This window comes from Chelonus insularis, unplaced genomic scaffold (genome assembly GCF_013357705.1).
Source record: "Chelonus insularis isolate UGA/USDA-ARS -01 unplaced genomic scaffold, ASM1335770v1 contig_261_pilon, whole genome shotgun sequence".
NCBI lineage: Eukaryota > Metazoa > Arthropoda > Insecta > Hymenoptera > Braconidae > Chelonus > Chelonus insularis.
In genome coordinates this window covers 280,010-303,144 of record NW_023276453.1, presented here as the reverse complement: position 1 = coordinate 303,144, position 23,135 = coordinate 280,010, and the positions used below count along the sequence as shown (strand labels likewise).

Genomic DNA, 23,135 nt, shown 5'->3' with positions numbered 1-23,135 from the left:
TGTTTTATCTTTAAAAGATAAAAAAAGAATTCCTGTTTTCAGTCGGCGGGTGTCGATAATAAAGTTACCAAATAAGTTACCGACTGTAGGAATAATTTTTCACTAACATCTAGATGGCAATAGTTAAATGATTCACTGTTGAAACTGCAAGTTTCAATATTTAAAAATAAATAATTGTATTTTTTTTTACTGTTTTATTATTTATACTCATTAATATGTTATCTCCTATCATCATCTTCATATTACGTGTTTAGTAATAATTTATGTAGTTATCATAATATCTAAAGAATCATTATCAATATCCGTTCATATAATTTTATCCAATGTATTTTATGTCACTAACTAAACCGGCACGTTTTAAAACACATGCGGTTAGATATCCTTATCAGTGACTGTACCTGTATAATTTATCGGGAAGTATTCTTATCATCACATTTCCTTCCTTCATCACGACAACGGTCAGCAAGTCTTGAGATTGCTAGCCGGTTATATGATAGAAGAAAAAAAAGATGACGAGTAATAGAAGAAAAATACCTTGAATGTTTTATTCATAATTTATAATAAAAATAATTAAATTTATTCTAGCGAATTAGACGACTCTAATTAATGACATGAAATAAATTTAAACGAGAACATCAATGAATATTTATGTTAAGAGGGTGATAAACGAACAAAAGGGTACAAAACCCATAACATAATTAATTCTATGAAAACTTTTAGAACCACCTGTAGTTGAGTGCTTTCCAGAGTCGCGTCCCACTTACTTAATACACATTTTAATAAAGATGTGCCGAAATAGTAACGAGTAGATTCGTCATCCAAGCGATTCAATGCTTAGAAATGATTATGTTTAATCTAAAGACATTATCATCGATTAGGCAATTTTTGACATACTCTTATTTTTACAAGACTCGTTCTATAAACTGGATAAAAAGAGTTATCACAGTCCAAAATGACCTAAATGATGATGCTTAAGTGTTGAGTAGGAAAGAAAAATTGATAAGTCGCCAAGAAGAGTGAAAAATTTCGTCGTAGAGTGCTATATTTAGTTGAATCTTCATTACTTACTATGTGATGTACTGAAAAACGAACAAGATATAGGTTGAGCATACGTATATGTTTAATAGCATTCACAACTAAAATTCGAAATAGCATCCGGTTACTTACTCTTAATCTTCACCTCCTTCTTATGATTTTATATAATACTCAATAACATTTCATAAGACATGACATTCCTGGGTTCTACATTATAATTTGTTCGATTGTTCGATTTTATGTGTCAAGTAAACGATGGACAACTGTTTGAACTTGTAAAATATTCAGGCTATTAGTTTATAGATTCATTGAATAAATATTAAAATTTTCATTTCCCCTATACATTTGACCTCAATTATTTCCATCGTAACAACAGGAACGAATCGATTTTCGATAACAACGTCATAGAGCTTCCCCATTTAAGTTAAAAAAGTTATTAAATTTTCTCTCTCAATATTATTAATAATAAAATAGCATGTAGACTTTTTGCCACTTATTATGATAAATCAGTACTTTTGGTAATCCTGAAATCAAAAAATAAAAGAAATAAGTAACAAGTTTTGATTAGAACTTTATTATTCAATAGATAGTGATAAATAATATCTATTAACTCACAAAATAAACCAGGGAAGATAAAACTAAATATTATTCTTTCTTAAAATGACTTTAGATTATTTAACAATAACAAAATGTGTTTTAATCATTTTTTTTTTATGATAATGATTAATCTATTTTTTATGAGTTTTTGATTAAATTTTTTATTTATTAAATCTATTGTTATCTATCAAAAATACCTTCTTTTATTTTATATATATATATATTGTCTAAAGTTAAAAAAAAAAATTTAATGTTAATATTAAAACTAATTTATGAAAAATACGAAGAATCATCTCAACACGTATTCATGATTAGATTAAATTTGAAAAAATGTAAAACTTATAGTTTCAGGTGAAAGTTGAATCGCTGATAACAGAAATATTCATATAAAAAATACATTTGTAGTTTTATTTATAAATCGCTTAGTATTGAAGAAGTTTTTTTTTCCATCTGAATAATTGATCTCTTATGTATTTAAGTGTGCTCACAGAAGTTCGGCATTGTATTGCCATACATTTTCGTGCCATCTTCTAATACAAAAACTAAGCAACCGATGTAATCTAACGTTCTAACACTAACAAAAATTCTAGGCTCTGTACACATTTCTTAGGATGGATTATCATTTATCATATGAAAAGACAGACCTGGAACATTTGTATAATTTTCGGCATGAATCCGTAGGTTGTAACACTCGTCAAACTTATGTTCAAAGATTGCTCAGCTTTTTCCTTAGCTTTGGATCGTCCCTTAAAACGGTACATCTGTCCTATCCATTGGATCTTCACCTGCGATGGTTGTCGGCAGCTGTTCCCGCTCGAGTAAAACGTGCTCGTGTCCGACTGTAGGCGCGTGCTCCATGAAATAAAATAAAAAAAAAAAAAATGAAAAAAAACCCCATTAAAATGTTTCTCAATGAAACCATCATCATCACATACAAATAAGAGCGTAAGTAAAAAGCTCTACGCCAAAAGAAATATATACATAGGTAGAGTAATTGGATGTAAATGAAGTGGTAAAGTGGTGAGAAAAATACTTGAGATTTAAGAATGAAAATAAAAAGAAAAAATGTACATTTTAGTGATTGTCGTGGACTTGGTACTTCGTCACACATTAGATAAAGTCGATATATACCATTATAACCAATAGCTTGGACGCATGCGCTAATACAACACCTATTCTAATATAATAGAAGATTATTGAGAGCACCCTCGTGTAAAATTTTATAGAAAAGACCTTCGCTTTATTCATGTTATTAAACTAATTACTGACATTTCGGTCAGCTATTATTAATTATAACTCAGATAAAAAATTTTATATGTTTTAAATGCACACAAAATTGAAAAATAAGGTATTATTTATCATTAAATTCATGTCTTACGCGCGTATGAAGCAAAGACCTCATGGTCTGCGCACCTTTTAATATATCCATGCGCCGGAAACGAGGCCACATGCGAAAGTTCTAGAACATTCGTTCACTCTAGTGTTTAGATTGCATTTATTTCGCGAATACAACAAAAAAAATCGGTCATTGATGTTGTCTACTACATCTTAATCACGAAGGCTCGAGAGATTAAATAAAGAAAGAATATCCTTTCAAAAGCTATAGATCAACCGTTTGAATGATTGGCGGTTGAGGGCCAATGAACGACAGGTTATTATATAAAATTTTTCATTTGAATATTCTGATAATAAAAGATGTTTTTTTTGAGTGAAAAAAAAACCCATGTCCTTGACCTTTTTGAAGCGTCACTATTTCCCTGAAAAAAGAAAAAAAATTATAGATTGTAACTTTCATTAAGGTTCTTGAAGAATGAATAAATTATTTGTTTTTTTTTTAATTGTTAATTAAAAAATAAAGAATTAATTATTTAAAAAAATGTTAGGATAATTATTTTTACTTATAGACTTTGATGGATAATTCTATATAATATAATCCGGATGTCAATAAGAAATGTTTTCTCACGGTACTGGTTTTATTTAATTTTTTTTTAGCTTACGTAGTTATTCACGGAAAGAAAAGTGAGATGAGAAAGGAGAAAAGTTTTCAAGATACGGGCCTGTTTTATCACCGGCCCTGACTACTACGAGTTTCTGAGTATCCAAATGATACAACTAAACATACCAACTATCACTATCATACATTTGTATACAACATGACACACATGGAAAAATAAAAAAAGACAAACACACATGGAAAATAGCGCGAATATTAATAGACAGAGATGAAATTTAAATATAAATATAAAGATGAGTAATTAGCAAGCTGTAAATAGAGTTGAACTCTGAGATGGCGATTTTTTATTGATTTTGAATATAAATGGCTAATGAATTTAAATAATTTATGAGTTATTACATGTATAACAGAAGGGACAGAATTTTTTACACGCATGTAGGGGGAGAACAAAGATTAATCTCAGCGCCATCTGCAAACGAGCGGGAAAGAAAAGCGTTTGAAGGCCGCCGCCGGCCGGCTGTAATGGCGGAGGGGAAAAGGGACAATTACGAGAGTCGCTCTGCCATTTGCGCGTTGGTCGGCAGTCTCAGTATTTCTCTGGTTCTCGTGCGTGTAGTACGTAAGTAAAAACCTTAAGGATTTTCAAGTGATTCATTAATTCAAGTGCTTCCTAAGTAATTAAACTACAATCACCATGGCTGATGTTGATTCAAAGTGAGTACATAATCTATTAAAGTGTATTTATTTTACAAAAAAGCTATTTTATATTGGGTTTTTTAAGTGTGGCAATTATTTGTCTCGCGGCAAAAGCACGCTATCGGCCACGCAGTACCACCGAACGATATTTATCCATTATTTTGTCGTTTATTTTCTATTTTATGTTATGTTTTACGTATTATAACCTCTTTTCCAGGTATTTAAACATTAAAATCATTCTTTAGTGCTTTGTTTTCATGCCAAAAATCGGCGGGAACAAACCACGCCGTGCGCGCGACATTTTTTTTGGCAAGTTATCGTGTATTCAAAAGTTATGATTATTTAAAAAAAAACATTTTTTAAAACTTTATTACGTTTCAATCACTATTAGAAAGTACTCTAGTGCATCAATTACGTTGTATAATATTGGAAAATTCGGTAGCATCGTATGACGCCTTGAAGGGTGATGCGGGGTGAAGAAGAGTAGGGAGAGAGACGCCGTTCGAGTTATTTTTTGCGCTCGTCCCACGCACCTTTCAAATTGTACATTTGACACAATCTCTCGAGGTTTCTATTGCTCATTGCAATGTTTATTATCTCGACCTACAATTTTTTTTCTTCCATTTGTGATGGAATCGTGAGGCTTCAAGTGACTTGACTTGGTATACAGAACGGTGTTTATATTCGAAGAAGCCGGGTCACAGAGCATTCCCTCGTGAAAGTTGACTACCTGAAGGCGGCTTTTACGATGCTTACTTGTATACACTCCTGCGGGTACACTGACTTTCTGATTTAGGTCGTGTACAAACTCGACTCATGTATTCCATCGTCCTCACTTACACGCAAAATGTAGAATTCGTGCAGTTGAACGGATATAAAATAGCCGGCCTTTTGATAAAGACTGTACGCGCGTCACTTCCAAAAGAGAACGGCCGGAATATCGATCCACTAGGCAACGTACAACACTCTAAGCTCTCCATCGTTGGTAGATAGAAGCGTCAAACAATTCTCTACAACTGTTATGCATCGTCGTTTTTGTAACCGGCGTTGCGCTCTCATAGTCGCCAGGGTTGTCTTACAATTATTATTACAGCGTAGCCGGTTGTGATACCTTCACATGTATTGTAAATACGTGAGGTAGAAAGAATGAAACGATGCATAACGCCAGGAAGATCGTCGGGGCAGAGGGGAAAGACCGCGATTTACCGCGTTGAAACGCCGGTTCTTAGTACACTGAGGAGACGAGGGAACCTTTGATACTAGAGGGAACCACATGCTCTGAGAAAGTCCAAGATAAACTGGCGGGATATATTTTACTCAAAGAAAATAGAAAGAAATACATGTGATTATATTATATGATACACTTTTATTTGTTTCTCATTCTTTTTTTAGTACATCTGTTTTTTGTGAGTTTTTACAATGTTGAGTAAACAATATTCATAGCTTGTTTTGTATACAACCGTGCGTATTTCAATGAAAGTATTGTATATCTGTTAAGAACAATATTTTCTTCGTTAAATAACTAACGTTTCTCTTTTTGTAATTATCATCAATAAATAAGCATTTACTCTTTTCTCAAAATATTAAAAAAAAAAAAAAAGTAATGCTAGTATTTAGATATAAATAGAATAGATAAGATCTATTTAATTGAACTATTTTATTAAAAAAAAAAATATATATATAATGAATTTTATGATGAAAGAGAAAGTAAATTTAATTAAAAACTTAGATTTAATTATAGCAAAGATTGATTATACAAAATATTAATTTTCTTTTGGTTTGTATTTGTAGAGAAACCAAAGTTGTTGCCTCTCCAGAGAAGAAAGTAGTGGAGGAGGAAAAGAAAGAGGTCGAGGAGGTTGATGAAGACTCCAGAGCATCTGAAAATGGTGATGCAAAAGAAGCTAAAGAAAATGGATCCACAGAGGAAAAAGAAACTGAAGATGAAAAAGAAGTTGAATCTACAGAAAATGGAGACTCCACAGGTAAATAATTGCATCATTCTGTCATTGTTTTATATAACTACATTTTATATGTAACTTAATGATAGACTTTAATGAGTTTAATTAATGAAAAGGATAAATCGATAAGTAAACTTATGTGTTATTTTAATTATAGATGCACCAGCTGATGCCTGTTGCATAAAAAGGAAATCCACTTCTGGGCTTGAAGTAAGTGCGGACGCAGCTGACGGTGTAACTCCTGAAAAGAAAGCAAAAGTTGAAGATAAACCCGTCGAAGCCGAAAGCAATGGCGAAGCAAAAGCTGCGGCCTAATATATAAATAAATCTATATCACTTATTATTATTATTTCATCTTTACACCGTAATTCATGGACATTATCACCATCTAAGCGTGAATATCGATTAAAACAGAATCATCAGTGTGAAGTAGGAGATGGCGGGAGAAGAAAGGACATCAGTAGCATTTTCTGATAAATATTCTTTTCAATCAGCATTTTCGTACTTAATGTGAAAGAGTGTATAATTATTATTATATGTGGATCAACTTTTTAATTAAGAGAAATAGTGTTATTATAATGACCCACCTGTATATGTATTATAATGATTACTCTCAACTTTCGTCCTCTCCTACATAAGAAGAATCCATGCACATTTACCTGTTTTATTGTTACAATAAGAGACGCGGATAATGTTATAAGTAATCTATATTTGTAAATCGGAGAGATTTTGATGCGGTGCTGTGAAAGAGATCCGATTTTTGCTAAAGTTGCCGGAAAATAATAAGATAACATATTTAAAGATTAAATTAAACGGCATTGATGGCAAAGAAACTTATTTTTCTGTGAACTTAATACATTCCTGTATTACGATTTGGCAACACAAACCAAATATCTATCAGTAAAAACTGTTTAAAGCATAATATTCGTGCATCGCTGATTTTCAAAAAATTGTTTCAATCTTAAAAGATTCTCAGATACATGTCAATTCACCGTAGAATTTTTTATCTATTTATCATTGCAGTAATACGTGCTCATACTAATGTCCAATAACATTCTACGGTGTATTGATTATTAATGAAAAATCTTTAAATCTCAAGTGAAGTCTTGAGACAATTAGTAGTTTGTCGTATTTCGATGTGGAATGTGTAGGTTCAAATTCTTAGACAATTTGAAAAGAATTAAAGTAAAATAAGAAAAAAAATATTTCATTATTCATACATTTAAGTTTCTCTTCCGATTATAGTTTTTTTTTTCTTTTTATTTATTAATTATTCAGTATAAACTGACTTTTCATGAACGAAATTTTGATTTTTATATTTAGAACATAACAGTGCAATGTGCAGCTAATATTATTTGAATACAGACTTGATATTTTTGACTTGTAACAGCGATGAGACAAATGTTATAATATCACAGGACATAAAAATGTGTAATAAAAATACCTTATAAATTTGAAGATGATGATTACAAATTTTTTTCCATACATTATTACTATTATAATTACTGTATAATTACAGATTAATAATTGAATAAATGACTTTCTAAATAATATAAAAATTTTTCATGTACATGTGTGTTTTAGTAAATGTTATTATTGAAAATTTTAACATTATCAATATTTTAAAATAGTATTATTTAATAATAAATAGTAATTTAGTATATTCATGTGTCTTCTGTTGTACGCAATTTATGATTGGTCAATCACTAACATTTACAGGGAATCCCAATATTTGTTACTGATTAAAATTAAATCGACTACACTATCGCTAGTATCGTCAGTATATTGCGAACGGTACAACGCATTGGTTTCGATCATACATTAGGTCTAATAATATTTAAGTTATCTTTTAAAAGTCTCATTTCATCATAAATTAATAAAAATGGTAATAAATATTATAGACACTTTCTTCAAGTGTTTTTTGCTAATATTATCTATCAGTTGTATTCATAGTTTATACATGTAAGTAAACAATTAAAAACTGCCTATCATAACATAGTTTTTTTTATGTTTATTAATTTCATTTTATTTATTAATAACACAATTTATCCGCATTTTGATTACATAAAAATATAATATCCTAAATTAAAAAATATTCAACGACACCCAATTCATTATCAAGTTATTCATATGTGTTGCTGGGTTGAAGTTATTTGAATAAGTTTGTCACCTAACTTTTTATTTCACTTTATCTTTAGTATTAATATATATCAAGATAACATTCTCAAACATCAACTGCCAACGGATTATCAACATACCAATCGGACAAATGAAACTGTCACTTTGTATAAATTCTTAAATGTATGTATTTTTAAAAAATTTTTTTAGCCATACATAACTTTTATTTTTGCTTTTTATTTCTTTAATATATTGTAATTAGGCTGAATATTATGGAATAGTAAGAATTGGAAAACCAGCCCAAGAATTCAAGGTCATTTTTGATACATCATGGTCTGACATTTGGATTCCATCTCAACATTGTGGCTTATTGGAAATTGCTTGCAGTAAGAAATCTATTAATTTAAAAAATCAATTAAAAAAAACTTAGATGTTAAAAATTTTTTTATAATACAATTTTTCAGTGATTCACCATCGATATGATAGCTCAAAATCTTCAACATACAAGGAGGATGGAAGAGAGTGTTCCATTTCTGATAGCACTATGAGTTTGAAGGGAATTATTTCCGTTGATGATTTCCATGTATGCTTACTGTTAACTTCGTTATGATGTGAAGTAAAAAAAATGAAATGAAGTTAAGAATTAATTTTAGAATGTGATAAAAATTTTTTTCAGCTTGGACATATAAAAGTAGCAAATCAATCTTTTGTCGAAGCGACTCATATGAGCAATAAACCATTTTTAACTCAAAAAGCTGATGGAATCATTGGTCTTGGGTGGCCATCTCTAAGCCATTGTAATCGTTTACCATTTTTTCAAAATATGATAAATCAAGGACTTGTAGAGAAAAAAGTCTTTACTTTTTATATGAATCGGCAAGTATACCAGTATTAAATTTAGTATTCAGTAAAACGACCTGACGACTAAAAGAAAACGTAGATTAGTTGGTATTGTGCTGATGGTCCTAATGGTTTCTACTCAGTTATGGTCACAGTCAGGTCAGCTTTATGTTAGGGATGATTTAACCAGAGAGATGGAAATAATGGTGTAGTGTAGCAAGAGAAATTGGAATAAAAAAAAGTTTTTATGGTAGCTTAAAATTTTCAAAAATGAAAAAAAATACAAATTTAACGGTTCAACTTTGTAGAATTTCACTAAAAGGGTGTCTACAAGGGTTGTCTATTGTTAGAAGTTGAAAAAAACTCATTCTTTTAGCATTCAAAAAAAAAATTAACAAAAGAATCTTGATTTATTATTATAAATATGAGCTAGAATGAAAGTTTTCTAAAAAGAAATATTTTAAAATAAATAAACATTGTTTCTTGATTCAACAGCGATGAAACAACAGATAAAGCTGGCACGTTAATCCTTGGTGACACAGAAAGAAGACATGTAAATGGAAGCTTGACAGTACTACCAGTGATTGATAAAAAGTATTGGATGATTCGCATGGATAGGTATGTAAATTAGCATATAGATACAATTAAATATTGTTTTACAGATAATAAAAATGTAAATTATTTATTTATTAATCCAATATTATATGTTTCTAGAATATCCGTAGCTGTTGGGAATAAAACATATCCATTCTGTTCTCAAGGATGTAACGCTATCATGGACACTAGTGTCAACACAATTACTGGACCACAAGATGAAATTAATAAGATAAATAATTTTCTTGGTGCAAAAGAAATCACAAGATTTTGGCCCAATAGATATATGGTAAAGCATCAATAAGAAGTTAACAATTTCTACAATTTTATCTTAGGATCAGAAGGAAATAGTCAAATAATTTTATTTTAGGTTGATTGTCAAACATATGCAAAACTTTCAAATGTAACATTTGTTTTCCGAAGAGAAAAGTTTACAATAGACTCCAAGTATTACATCCAACATGTATGTGTTTTCCTTTTTTAACTCATTATTATTACTGTTAATTTATTCATATATTCTCAAAATATATTCATTACTTTATCTATTCAACTGAATACTTTTTATTCAGTTCCTCACAAAGCTTAACTTGTTCTCTTTATAAAATTATCATGGAATTCTGTTCATACTCTATAATTTGTTCTCTTTATACTAACTTGTTTTAATTGTTATTATTATTATTAACTTATACTAAAATATATACATATTCATTTTCAGCTTGTTTATCACGGATTCCAGTTATGCTTATCTCCATTTGTACCTAGTACTGATGGCTCTAAAATCTGGCAGTTAGGAGGAGCATTTTTGATGCAATTTTATACTGAATATGATTTTGATAACGGAACAGTAACTATTGGAAAAACTATATTTTAAATGAATATTTACTTTATGAATAATACAAATACTATTTTACTCATTTTTTAAATACTTCAAAATACAAATAAAATGTATTTTTATTTCAAATAAATTTTATACAATGAATGATCAATGTGTTTTTTTAAATTACCAGTCATTGAAAGAACAAAATCATCAATGTCATTATGTTTAAATGAATATCAGTGATTGGTTCAATTATAAAATTAGCACTGAGTATGATTCATCAAAAAACAAAAACAAATCTTTGACCAGTAGACTCCAGATTCTAGAATAACCAGTCTTCAGTACATACCATATTATTAAAAGTCATGTACATGAAGATACTGTTATCGTGCCGTATATACATCACATATATTTACGTTGTAAAGCTCAACAAACTCTCGACTTTGTGTGATGTGTAGACATTGCAAGACTGCACTATAGTGTGTTGTACGACATTCCACGAAGTGACCAGAGCTGCTTTAGTCTTTGTCAAGTAAACATCAAAGCGTTATTTTTTTACGTCCTGTAAAGTTTTCAAGTAGAAAAAATTGTTTTATTAATTTTATATGAGAATACAAAGTAACTAATAATAGAAAAAATATTATTATCCACCACTCACAATGTGGAAAATTCTTTCTTTGTTCTTTATTATTTTGGCATTAACAAATGCCAATCTATTGCGGTAAGTTTTTATAAATAATTCCATTTCAAACAATGATGACATTTATTCTTCTAGAACGAACTTTTGTAATACGTATTTCATTACTTGATTATGTTAACAAGTATATTCTTTGGTGCTTTAATAATTTAATTACGATCAAGTTTCCTTAATACTCCTGTTTCTTTGGTTACTAGACATAACATTAATATCAATATAAATTAATTTGCTTGCAACAATTCACGTCGTGGTTTCAATTATCTAATGATTTTTTCTAATTGCGTTTCTCTTGAAAAAATCTATTTTTATCATTCTATATCTCATGTAATCATTGTTAGCGATGTTGATATCACACTGAAAATCATATTAAGTTATTAAATCAATTAAATATAAAAATAGTTTACTGGAAATTTTTATGTAATATAAATAGTATTGTTATTGAAAAATGAGAAAGAATAGCTGTTGATGATAAATACATTAGTCATATGAACATATAATCAGAGACTATCGTATTAACCTGACCTTTTCAATTTTGTAGTCATTCAATACTTGTGATTATCATATTTACCATTTTCCTCTACTAAATCTCTACGTTTTTTTTCAACTTTGATCAAATTAATATACGAAGAAAATATATTAATTTTTCTACGATGATTTACATTTTATTGATTTATTTGTAATTATTTATAATACTTTTAGAGTTCCTGTTTATAAAATTCAAACTGTACGTAATGCTCTGAGAGAAGTTGGTACTGAAGTTGAGCATCTTCGTTTGAAATATGGCACTGGAAATTTAGGAACTGGACCTGAACCTTTATCTAACTATTTGGATGCTCAATACTATGGTCCAATTACTATCGGAAATCCACCACAATTATTCAAGGTCGTATTTGATACTGGTTCATCAAATCTCTGGGTACCATCGAAAAAATGCTCATTCACCAATATAGCTTGTCGTACGTATTAATTTCATGCATCAATATCATTTGAACTGTTGATTTTCTATTTATTTAATGTATATGTTCATTGTTAGTTCTTCATAATAAATATGATAGCAAGAAGTCAAACACCTACAGACAAAATGGAACTGAGTTTTCCATTAGATATGGATCTGGTAGTCTATCAGGATTCTTGTCAACTGATGTCGTTAATGTAAGATAATTTTATCAAAAACATCAGTAGATAATTAATGATATTTGATTTATTCGTTTACATTTGATAATTATTTACAGATTGCTGGAGCCAGCATAAAGGATCAAACATTTGCTGAAGCTGTCAATGAGCCAGGATTGGCATTCGTTGCTGCTAAATTTGATGGAATCATGGGAATGGCCTATGACACAATATCCGTCAATAAAGTTCGACCACCATTCTATAACATGGTTGATCAAGGATTAGTACAGAAGAAAATCTTTAGTTTTTATCTCAACAGGTAATTCACCTCAAGCAATACGATTGAACAAAATAGATAAGTGATAATATATTTTTAAAGTACAACTTTACAAAAAATATTTGCTCGCTTTCAGAGATCCTAATGCTTCTCAGGGTGGAGAAATGATTCTTGGTGGTTCAGATCCAGATCATTATGAAGGAGAGTTCACTTATGTACCAGTCGATCGTCAAGCTTATTGGCAATTTGCAATGGACAAGTAAGTTATAGAAGCCAAAAAACATATTTGTATTGAATATGAATAAAAATTTATCGTCATTCTTCAGAATAAACATTGGAGACGAAGAATTTTGTCAAGGCGGTTGTCAAGCTATTGCAGATACTGGTACTTCTTTGATTGCTGGTCCAGTTGAAGAAATTCAAGCAATCAATCGGGCTATTGGTGCGACTCCAATTGTTGGTGGTGAATCAGTTGTAAGTAAATTGGTTAACAATAAGAAAGAGTAACCGAAATATCTAAATAAAATAAATTAATTTGTATACTTCAGGTCAGCTGTGATTTGATTCCAAAATTACCTCAGATTAATTTCGTTTTTGGAAGACGACCATTTACTTTGAGGGGAGAAGATTATGTTTTAAAGGTAATAAAAAAAAAAATTTCAAAGTTTATTGTATTAACGTATATGTCCCAATTTATATGATTCACTGTTATTTTTTAGGTCTCTCAATTTGGTAAAACAATTTGCTTAAGTGGTTTCATGGGTATTGACATTCCGCCACCAAATGGACCACTATGGATCCTTGGAGATGTCTTTATTGGACGCTTTTACACCGAATTCGATATGGAAAATAATCGCGTAGGTTTTGCCGTTGCTAAATAAATGAATAAAAACTTTTTAACTTTCAAAAATTATTGTTACAATCCGATCGAATATACGTAGATTGATATATCTGTTGAAGAAACAGGATCATTATGTTATATCTATTTGTATAATTTATGTATTCTATTTAGAATCGTGATATTTCAATTACATACGAGTAATTTCTAGATTTAATTTTTTATTATGGTGAGTGTCTGATTTTTCTTTGTGATGTAAGTTTTTTTTCAATAAACAACATGATTTTCATTTTCGTACTGATGGTTTTCATTCAATTTTGTAATGGAAGAAAGTATATTAAAAGACCATTTAAATTTTCCGCTTTTAAATAAAGCGCTATCTCTCGAGTAGAAATTTAAAAAATATAAATGCCACCAAGTTACTTTCTATCGATAACTTAAGTTTCGTTTATGATTTATTATTTTAAATTTTACAAAAGAATTTGTAAACGAAAAAATAAATCATAATAAACTGAAACAATGCTTTTGAATATACTTTGGAGAATTTTATTTGAAAATTTTTTGTCTATTATTTGTACCAATAAATTTTGATTTGAACAAGTGTTGCTTGTTTATTAGAAGAGAGGCGCTGATAAACACAAGAAAAAGAGTTCGAGTTACTGATCCTACACAGGTTGACTCTTCAAGTTTCTCTCTGAAATGACTAAAAATTCCGTGATGATCTTGCTACACATCACACACTAGTATGGCTTTACTCTCCAGGAGTTTCAATCCATTCACCTTCCAATCACAGGAATGCTCGTGAGTAGTACGTCATTGATTAACACATAAGTCTAGCGAAAATGGCTGGCGTTACAATGGTACGTGTTTTGATGAGTTTTATCAACTCAAGATGTGCCAGACTTCAATAGAAGTCATTAAAAATTAAATAAAATAAGAAGCAAGTGAAATAAATCAGATGGAATATGATATAATATTTAATAGTGATAACTTACTCCAAAAGTGATAAAAAAATGTGGACGTTGCGATAGGAAATATTGGACCTGTCAAGACACGCACAGACAGGCAGGGCTGCTATTAGGAAACAAATAAATTCATTACTCCAGTATACTTATAACGTGCCTATGTGTTCCCTTAACACATATTGTGTTGGATTGATGCTTAAAAAGGTAATTTGGATACACTTGGATAATTTTATGGACGTTATCGTCTACGTAATATCTAAGACTTTCACTTACTTCATGTCTCATTGTCAGATTTTATATTTTTTATTGCTAACTTACTCATAATGTAATAATAGTATATATGGAAAGCACGTCGCAACATTGTATAAATGTATGACTCATTCTTGATGATAAAGTTACTTCTCACTTATTCCTTTTTTATTCTCCATTTGCAGATTAAGAAACATGCACCTATGGCGAAGATTAAAGAATGTGTGCATCTGTGAAGAAAAGTCATTTTAGCCAGCAGTCAATTTTATTGGTCTTTAATCCAGTGCTAATAGTATCTTTATACCCTTTAATGTGATTTCAACATCTTTCAAAAGTAAATAAGTGATAAAAAAAATTTATTATACACTAAAATTAACGTTTTAGTTGCATATCGATGTACTAGTGCTTCACGAAACCAAGACGAAGAGTCTCTATTACAGATTTGACTTCATTAAAAATTTATCAACAGTTTATTTACAAGCTTTTGATCTTTACTAACGTGTTTCCGTATATTCAACCTACGTTTTTTAATGTTTGTGATGATAAATGTGTGATTAAAAGTTAATTGACTAATTTAAATAAACATTTTGTTGCATATCTATGTGCTAGTGGTGCTTATAGACAACGGAAAATCTTAATTACAGAATAACTAGTACAAATCATTTTATAATCAATTTATAGAGCATTAATCAACTAACGCAATTTCAACTTTATGTTTGTATTTAGGTATGTTATAAATCTTTAAATATTTAATTGTAATGCGTTAAAAATGAATTTTAGTGTAGATTATTCTTCTGTCATGACTAAAAACTTGTAAATAAAAGAATTCTATTAATTTGATTGATATTACAATAAATTAAATTCATCAAGTCAATGACAAAAATTTACCTGGTAGAAGAATGACTTCACAATTTTAAATATTTTTAACAAAAATAGAACTGAAGCTCTAATAAAAGTTTTATTGTGTTCTATAGATAAATTTGTGAAGTGACGGAAAAATAAAAATCAACCAAATATTTTCGTTGCACTATTGTGCTTTTTTAATTTAGAAAAACGAATTAAAAAAATTCCATAACGGATTTTTTGAATTGCTTCAAGTCAACGAATTTTAGAGCAGTAAAATGCTCGTGGGATCGCATAAGTATGGGACAGCATTTTGCTAGCTTCCGAGACTTCTTCAGGATGGATAACAAACAACAGTCTCCGGAAGCTTGTAATATAAATAGTGAGGATAATAAGCCCGATTGCGATATGTCAAGGCAAAATAACGACATTGAAAATATAGTCGATAATGAGAATAACGGCAATCTTGCCAATAATTCAATAGTTGCCGATGAGAATAAACAAATTCGGAATAACAACGAACAACTGAACCTTGAAAATCACAATACCCGATTTGAATCGATATATAGTCAACCATTAGATACCCAACAAGAATCCAAACAAGTGTGTAATAATGGAAACTTCGTTACTGGATCTGAAAATGAATTAAAACAACAGGAGCCTTGTTGCAGTAACTCTGGTAGCAATAGTAGCAGCAGCTCAGAAGATAGTTCATTAGATCCTGCCCTTAGAAGAACTTCCAAAACTTTATCTTTTGGAAAACGAAAAAGTAAATTTCTTTTATTCTTCTTTTCTTATCTTAGATTGGAATCTTGAAAAATACTTTCTTGGATTCCCTGAATATTCATAATTTCTTTCATCATCTTCTTATTAAGTAATAAAAGAAGCTCATTGATAGGTAATAGAAATAAAAAATTATGATTCTCGTTAGTGAATAATTTATCAAATGCTGTAACAAGGACGGTGAAAGTATAGAAACATGTTGAAATAAAAAAGACCATATATTACTGTACTTAAGTTATCTAGAAATTGAGTATAATGTTTTTGCTTATTATGTCCATAGTTATAATGAATTAAACGTAATAATTAACACTTAATAATTGGTTTTCAACTAAATCAATTTATTAATTTCAATTCGATATCTTTAACACTAAAATTTCATTTTTATTACTTTGATATCTCATTAATTGAGAAAGAATTTTTATAGTCAATTTTCAACTAATTTAAAGCATTAATTAGTATCTTTAACACCAAAGTATTGATATAAAACTGTCGTAAGAATTTATTAAAACATGATTTATTAATTTTATGATCATAATTACCGTTTCCTTATGATAAAATGAAGGTTTACATAATATGACATTTTTTTCTTCGAAGTACTAACTCTTTTCTTTTTCTTCTAAAAAGTCAAAAATATTTTCTAGCCTTCTTCTATTTAATAAACTTCGATAAGTTAAATGTAATTTATTAAATAGTTATAATTCCTTCAACATTTTTAACTTTCACGAAGTTATAAATTCCAATAAAAATACTCTGCTTGAAACTAAGTAAATGAAGTTATAAAGTTAATTTTAGTCTAATGAATGCAAAAAGCGAGAATATATACATCATTTTCATTATATCATTTAAAGTGTAGAGTAAATATAAAAAGTTGAATAATTAGTTATTAATATTGACATTATTTTCCAGGTAAACAACGCAATAAAGACCAAAGTCCAGTGTGCAATCATGTGTTATCTTCAAAAAAGAAGCGTAGTAATTGGGTTTTAAAATTCAATTGTGCCAAAAGTAAAGGTTCCAAAAATACAGACATGCCAGATCAAGCAAATAGTAGTACAGAATGTGTCTGTACAGGATACCGTAGCACTGAAGAGCATCCTATGGGAGCAGGAGTTGTATTTAATAATAGATCTATTCCTCAAAGTCCTGTTCTCGGACCACTGCCACCTAGTCCAGTGATAGACTTATCACGATTCAATCCTGCAGAATATCCTATGGAGGTAAATATTACTTCAATTTTAACTTTCATTTAAAATTTTTTTAGTTTACTCTTACTAATTGATACGACGATCAAATGATATAACTGATGAAGTTTAATTAATTAATGTACTTATTACTTTAGGATTGTGATGAACGAGCGCGTCAACAGCGAGCCCGAGAAATGGAGGAAGGTGTAGAGCCTCCACCGGGTTATAGGCCTAATTATTCTTCCGCTATTAAAGTTCCTCCTAATGGGATTACCATTGACAGCCTAACTGCATTATTTCAAAGCCATGCTGGAATTCAAGCTGCTGCCCTTTCTGCTTTATCTCAAATGGAAATTAACTTCCATCCAAACATCGAAAGACCAGCTCATACACAGGTATTCATTGTTAATTGGGCAAGACATCCAATTTTAAACCCTTCAAGTGCACACTTATTTAGCAAGATCTTTAGCTTGGAAAGGATTAAATGATATCAAATAATTTTAAATAGTTTGGACAGCTATAGCTCGAAAATTACTTATCCAATTTGTCAAAAATGTCCTGAGTATTTTGTTAGATTTGGTTGACTGATCATCAAGCTTAAAAGACACAGTAGATTAAACAATTTTAAGATATAATAACAATAATTAATTTTAACTAGTTAAAAGTGGATGAAATCTTAATGTTATAAATTAATTGATTTTAGATTATCGATTCAGTAGAATTTGTAAATTATTTTAAATTTCATTAATATTGTGAGTTTAAACTCTTGTGCTATTACTTCTCTAGCTCTATGTCAAGCTTGGATAGGAACGAACACAGTTGATCACTATTAAATCAATAATGTCTTATTCGAGTATTTAAAATTTTTGTTTCGCTATGATTTTAGCTTCTTTATTTTGACTTTTTGTTGAAGCTATATTTTAAATGAAAGCTATAACTATATTGATATTGTTATGAAACATTGAATAGTTATTGAATAAATTTTTTGGAAAAAACTTTTCGGGTGAGCCAGAATATTGGAATATTATATAATACTTTAGAGTTACTCTCAATATTATTAAAATAAACTCTCTGATAATGGAGTAAAAAATATGTACAAAAGTTACTTTGGGGGTTATATTACAGAATTGTGTTCAATACAATAACTTTTTTTTTTTTACACAAAAAGTAGTATTGCAGCCTTTTATAAATTCTAGATTTCAGCTTTCATAGAAACATATAACTTAAAAAAAAATTCTAAAAAGTTATTTTATGTGATTTTAAAGTTATTGTTGACTTTATTTACATTTCCTCAAAAAGATTAGATACTTCAGAACAAATTCATTTCCTTTAAACATATTCTAAAAAATATATGTTTATGATAAAATATTAATTTTAAGAAAGAGAAATAAATCGTATTGAGTAAATTTATATTGTATCAAAATTAGTTTAAAAATTATTTATTCCATAAGATACTTTGACAAAATTTCAAGCAATCTATTCCTATGAAGTACCGCTAATTTTAAATGAAAGAATGAATAATATTTATTCATTATGTAACAACATAAAAAAATCGAACATGTAACTATATTATGACTCAGGTTTCGATTGAGTTACAAAGGAAAAGGCATATATTAACCATACATTTAGTTGTTGAATTATGAATCATCAATTGGCAGAATGGTATAGACACGACAGGTTGTCATAGTTTATACTTGACTCAACAATTTATTTTCTATACTTTTTTTTACTGTTATGCCACGTAATAATTTATTTTTAGACACGATATCTTGCATAAAATTATCAGAAATTTATAAATTTTCCTGTTTTGTAAGTCGATGACTTATGCGTTATGTCTAGATTATTGTAATTTTAAAAATTATCAGAACTAATTTACATGAAATAAGTTGTCACTAATTTTTTCTTTTATCTGTATGAATTTTAATAATTGTTCGATTTATGTTTTTAGGTCGATTATGTTCATTGCTTAGTACCAGATCTCCGATCCATCACGGCTTGCTCTTTTTACTGGGGCAAAATGGATCGCTATGAAGCAGAACGTTTACTTGATGGTAAACAAGAAGGTACATTTTTGTTAAGAGACTCAGCCCAAGAAGAATTTTTATTCTCAGTGAGTTTTCGTAAGTATGGAAGATCCCTTCATGCAAGAATAGAGCAGTGGAATCATAAATTTAGTTTTGATGCACATGATCCTGGAGTTTACGCTTCTGAAACGGTAATTTGAGTAACAATAATATCAATTATGTATAGTAGAAAGTGATACTCAATTATGCTCTGTCATTGTCATTCCAACAATACTATTTCAATAAAACTTTTCAAATTCAAGTTTCTGAACAATTTGAATGTAGTTTAACTGAAATATTACTCATGATCCGATTTATCTTCATGATAAATTGTTAAATTCTTGGTGAATTTTAGCTGTGCATTATATAAATATAACTAAAATCATGTTATCAGAGCATTTCTTGGGTGAAACTAAGTGAAATACTAATTTTTATATTTTCAAAATTGAATTTTGTTAAAGTTTTAAATTTTGCTTTAGGTATGTGGCTTAATTGAACATTACAAGGATCCATCTTGTTGTATGTTTTTTGAGCCGATGCTAACAATTCCATTGCATCGTAACTTTGCTTTTCCTCTGCAACATCTTTGCCGAGCTGTGATCACTACAAGAACTACTTACGATGGAATAAATAAACTACAGCTGCCAAAGACACTTAAAGCCTACCTGAAGGAATACCATTATAAGCAAAGAATACGCGTTAAAATATTGGATAATGAGAATGATGTATTAGATGGAAGATCCATATCATATGTCCCAGTGATTTAGTCTTTGTTTTTGCTTTGATTAATCATACTACCTTACATTGGCGTCATCTTGACGTCTATACATTTCAATATTACTTCAATTACGATATAAATGTGCGAATTCATAGTTCCCGGATAGACTTTGTTATCATAATCCTAGCGGACTTTGTTAATCTTTCAATTCGGTATTGTTGAGGGTACAATTCAATTGTCCGAGAGAATTAGGATTAGAATGAATACAACTTCTAAGTTTTTTTTTTTACTTCATAGTAAACAATAAAAAAAGTGAGCTTGGAGTAAATAGGATTAAATCCTTAGCAAATAAAATATTGTTCTTATGTTTATTATTAACTCTTTTAGAATCAAAAGATTGTTTTATGTCATGATGAAGAGATGAAGGAGAGAATTTAAGTAAGATTAATTTTGGAATTATGATTATTGTTAAAGATAAAAGATCAATCAATCATAAAATTGTCTTTGACAGTATTGAAAAGTAATTAAATTTACTTTAGATAATTGAAAATATTTTAAATGTCGCAAAATTAATCCGCAATGAATTTAATTAAATTCTTAAGTGTAAATGAAAGACAAAATTTTAAATCGAATAATTTCTACTTATAGTTTATTGTACAAATTGATAATTGTTGAGATTTTTGTTATATAGAATATCGATTTTATTATTTGAAAATTAAAACTAAAATTTTGCTATTGCAGTAAAAACGAATATATTTTACACAATTTTTTATAATTTTGAAACAAAAAATCTGGGCATTAATTGGATTGCCCACACTACTAACTTCTCATTTGGTGTCATTAACAACTAGAAAGTAAATTATTACAGTAAACCTAATTAGGTTATTTCTATATAATTACCTGTTGAAAAAATTGATTCGTAGTCTGTATCAAGTTCGAAAAAAAGATTCACAAACGTACGAATGTATACACACACACAGATATCACTGTAAAAACAACGCATTACTGTTCTAGGAACCTTGGGACGTGGAGATATATCAAAATTATTAGATTAGATGCAACTACTCTCCAAATGGGAAGTTAATAATAGAATTCAATTATGAATAATATTCAATTCTTATGTAGGATTAGGATTTTTTTATGTAAATATTTTTATATATAATTTGAAGATAGAAAGTATATGTAAAATTACATATAGGAAAAGTTAGTTTTAAATTTATTCGATTTTACTATCAAGCAGCAAAATTTTAATGAACAATATAACATTCATTTTCACTTAAGATACTTGTAGTTTCTCTATTAATAAATGAAAATAGCGATATATTATTCAGAAATAATTCTTCCCATTTACAATAACGTGATCAGTAATTATTACTCCTATCGTGCCTATTTCTATTATTGAATAATCACGTATGAATTGTCCATGTTGGTGTTCATCATTGTTGGAAAGGTGAATTTTGAAAATTTTTTTAAAGAATAAATGCGACAAAAATGAAAGAAAGCCTGTTAATAGTCTTAAAAGCTACGTACATTAAATGAGTATGAATTGTATCACAGTCGGAATCGGAATATTGTGAAAATACAAAAATAATTTGATGTAAGGAAGTGGAATGAAATGATTAATAACTCATTGTCAGTTATTTAGGTAATCAAACCTTTAATTACCTATTAAAAAAGAGCTTTTATTTTTATTGGAAAAAGAACGAGAAAAAATTAAACTTAATAGCCTGAGAAGTAATAGATGGGCAGCTAATCTAAATAATTTTTTGGAAGATTATAGTGGAATTAAACTGTTATATGTGATTATTAATTTGTCGTTAATTATTTAACATGCATAATATAAATAAAGATTTAATATTTATTAATCATGTATATTCTTACATTCGGACCAACACACTGCAATGTATTTCAATTTGAAATTCAATACGAAACGGACAGGAAATAAAAAGGATTGTTTCTCTTTGGAAATAGTTCAAAAGAATGAGAAGATTAAAAAATAAGCGAATTGTTTAAATGATCAAATTGATAATTCTATTCCTGTTATAAAATTGTTGATTACTTCATATAAATTCATTCACTGGCCCAAACTTAAGAAAAAAAGACTGAAAAACAATTGATTATTGCCAAAATAAATTGTATTTAGCGGGTTGAAATGTAAACATTACTAATACTCTTATTAAATAATGTAATTGTATTGTAAATAATTAACTTTAACGCATCATAATCTCTTACATACTTTGCCCATGTGCACAATAAATAATAATCCATGTTACATGTATAGTCATTGGCGAATCAATAAACTTGTAGTCGTAGGCAAAACTACTGTGTAATTAAAAATGAACATCAATCCAAAAAGGATTACGACAAAAATATCTAAATGTATTATAGGAAAATAATTGCTCTTGATTATTTCTAATAACCTATTATTATTAAAATACTTTGTTTTTGTTGATTATAGCAGTAAATCATTTGATCAATTGATTACAGCTAATTAGAATTTATTATTTATTATCAAAATGAATTATTTAAAGGATACTTATGAACGTTCGTTCCCATTTTTCGACCATATAAAGTTCAGTTACGAGCGTGTACCGGAAATACCAGTACTGTAAAAATGTCAGCAGTTTTTTAATAGGATTTTCCATTTTATGTCAATTTTGATTAATCGTTCAGAAATTTTTGGTACTATGAAGTTTTGTTTTTATTTACTGTTTCAATTAGACACTAATTATTAGCAGCGTTATTCTTGCTATGTAAATTATTGAATAATAAAATCACTTTTAAATAACATAA

General features: G+C 29.0%; 3 protein-coding genes and 1 long non-coding RNA gene across 5 annotated transcripts; 3 read left to right on the top strand and 1 right to left on the bottom strand.

Moving 5' to 3' along the window:
* Positions 1–666: 666 nt before the first annotated feature.
* LOC118064997 (uncharacterized) lies at positions 667–3,659 on the bottom strand. Its single transcript, XR_004690127.1, has 3 exons — positions 2,277–3,659; positions 1,168–1,559; positions 667–1,079 (listed from the first exon to the last, which is right to left on the bottom strand). It is a non-coding gene; the product is annotated as an uncharacterized lncRNA (long non-coding RNA).
* Positions 3,660–4,142: 483 nt separating this feature from the next.
* Df31 (Decondensation factor 31) lies at positions 4,143–7,701 on the top strand. Its single transcript, XM_035079986.1, has 3 exons — positions 4,143–4,300; positions 6,074–6,267; positions 6,401–7,701. Exons 1-3 carry the CDS (start codon positions 4,281–4,283, stop codon positions 6,556–6,558), a joined length of 372 nt encoding a protein of 123 aa, XP_034935877.1. The 5' UTR covers positions 4,143–4,280; the 3' UTR covers positions 6,559–7,701.
* Positions 7,702–7,915: 214 nt separating this feature from the next.
* On the top strand, positions 7,916–13,580 carry LOC118065001 (uncharacterized). Its single transcript, XM_035079989.1, has 16 exons — positions 7,916–8,205; positions 8,442–8,544; positions 8,624–8,747; positions 8,826–8,944; positions 9,038–9,237; positions 9,697–9,819; positions 9,916–10,084; positions 10,166–10,258; positions 10,511–10,659; positions 12,009–12,265; positions 12,343–12,461; positions 12,542–12,741; positions 12,836–12,958; positions 13,026–13,173; positions 13,248–13,340; positions 13,419–13,580. Exons 1-16 carry the CDS (start codon positions 8,126–8,128, stop codon positions 13,578–13,580), a joined length of 2,262 nt encoding a protein of 753 aa, XP_034935880.1. The 5' UTR covers positions 7,916–8,125.
* A 699-nt stretch (positions 13,581–14,279) lies between these two features.
* LOC118064995 (Suppressor of cytokine signaling at 36E) lies at positions 14,280–22,735 on the top strand. Of its 2 annotated transcripts, none has more exons than XM_035079985.1 (7): positions 14,280–14,706; positions 14,937–15,085; positions 15,726–16,363; positions 17,284–17,594; positions 17,717–17,956; positions 19,510–19,776; positions 20,104–22,735. In XM_035079985.1, the coding sequence occupies exons 3-7, from the start codon at positions 15,895–15,897 to the stop codon at positions 20,389–20,391; spliced, it is 1,575 nt and encodes a 524-aa protein (XP_034935876.1). In that variant the 5' UTR covers positions 14,280–14,706; positions 14,937–15,085; positions 15,726–15,894; the 3' UTR covers positions 20,392–22,735. The 2 variants fall into 2 exon arrangements, with proteins under 2 accessions (XP_034935876.1, XP_034935875.1); XM_035079984.1 differs by having other exon boundaries at positions 14,937–15,477.
* Positions 22,736–23,135: the final 400 nt, after the last annotated feature.

Excerpts from the sequence above, each read along its gene's own strand:
- Df31 (XM_035079986.1), top strand. The coding sequence starts at position 4,281 with ATGGCTGATGTTGATTCAAA. Across the intron at positions 4,301-6,073 it reads ATGGCTGATGTTGATTCAAA|AGAAACCAAAGTTGTTGCCT; the intron begins GTGAGTACATAA and ends TTGTATTTGTAG. Across the intron at positions 6,268-6,400 it reads AGAAAATGGAGACTCCACAG|ATGCACCAGCTGATGCCTGT; the intron begins GTAAATAATTGC and ends TTTTAATTATAG.
- LOC118065001 (XM_035079989.1), top strand. The coding sequence starts at position 8,126 with ATGGTAATAAATATTATAGACACTTTCTTCAAGTGTTTTTTGCTAATA. Across the intron at positions 12,742-12,835 it reads TTTAGTTTTTATCTCAACAG|AGATCCTAATGCTTCTCAGG; the intron begins GTAATTCACCTC and ends GCTCGCTTTCAG. Across the intron at positions 13,341-13,418 it reads GAGAAGATTATGTTTTAAAG|GTCTCTCAATTTGGTAAAAC; the intron begins GTAATAAAAAAA and ends GTTATTTTTTAG.
- LOC118064995 (XM_035079985.1), top strand. The coding sequence starts at position 15,895 with ATGGGACAGCATTTTGCTAGCTTCCGAGACTTCTTCAGGATGGATAAC. Across the intron at positions 16,364-17,283 it reads ATCTTTTGGAAAACGAAAAA|GTAAACAACGCAATAAAGAC; the intron begins GTAAATTTCTTT and ends ATTATTTTCCAG. Across the intron at positions 19,777-20,103 it reads GAGTTTACGCTTCTGAAACG|GTATGTGGCTTAATTGAACA; the intron begins GTAATTTGAGTA and ends ATTTTGCTTTAG.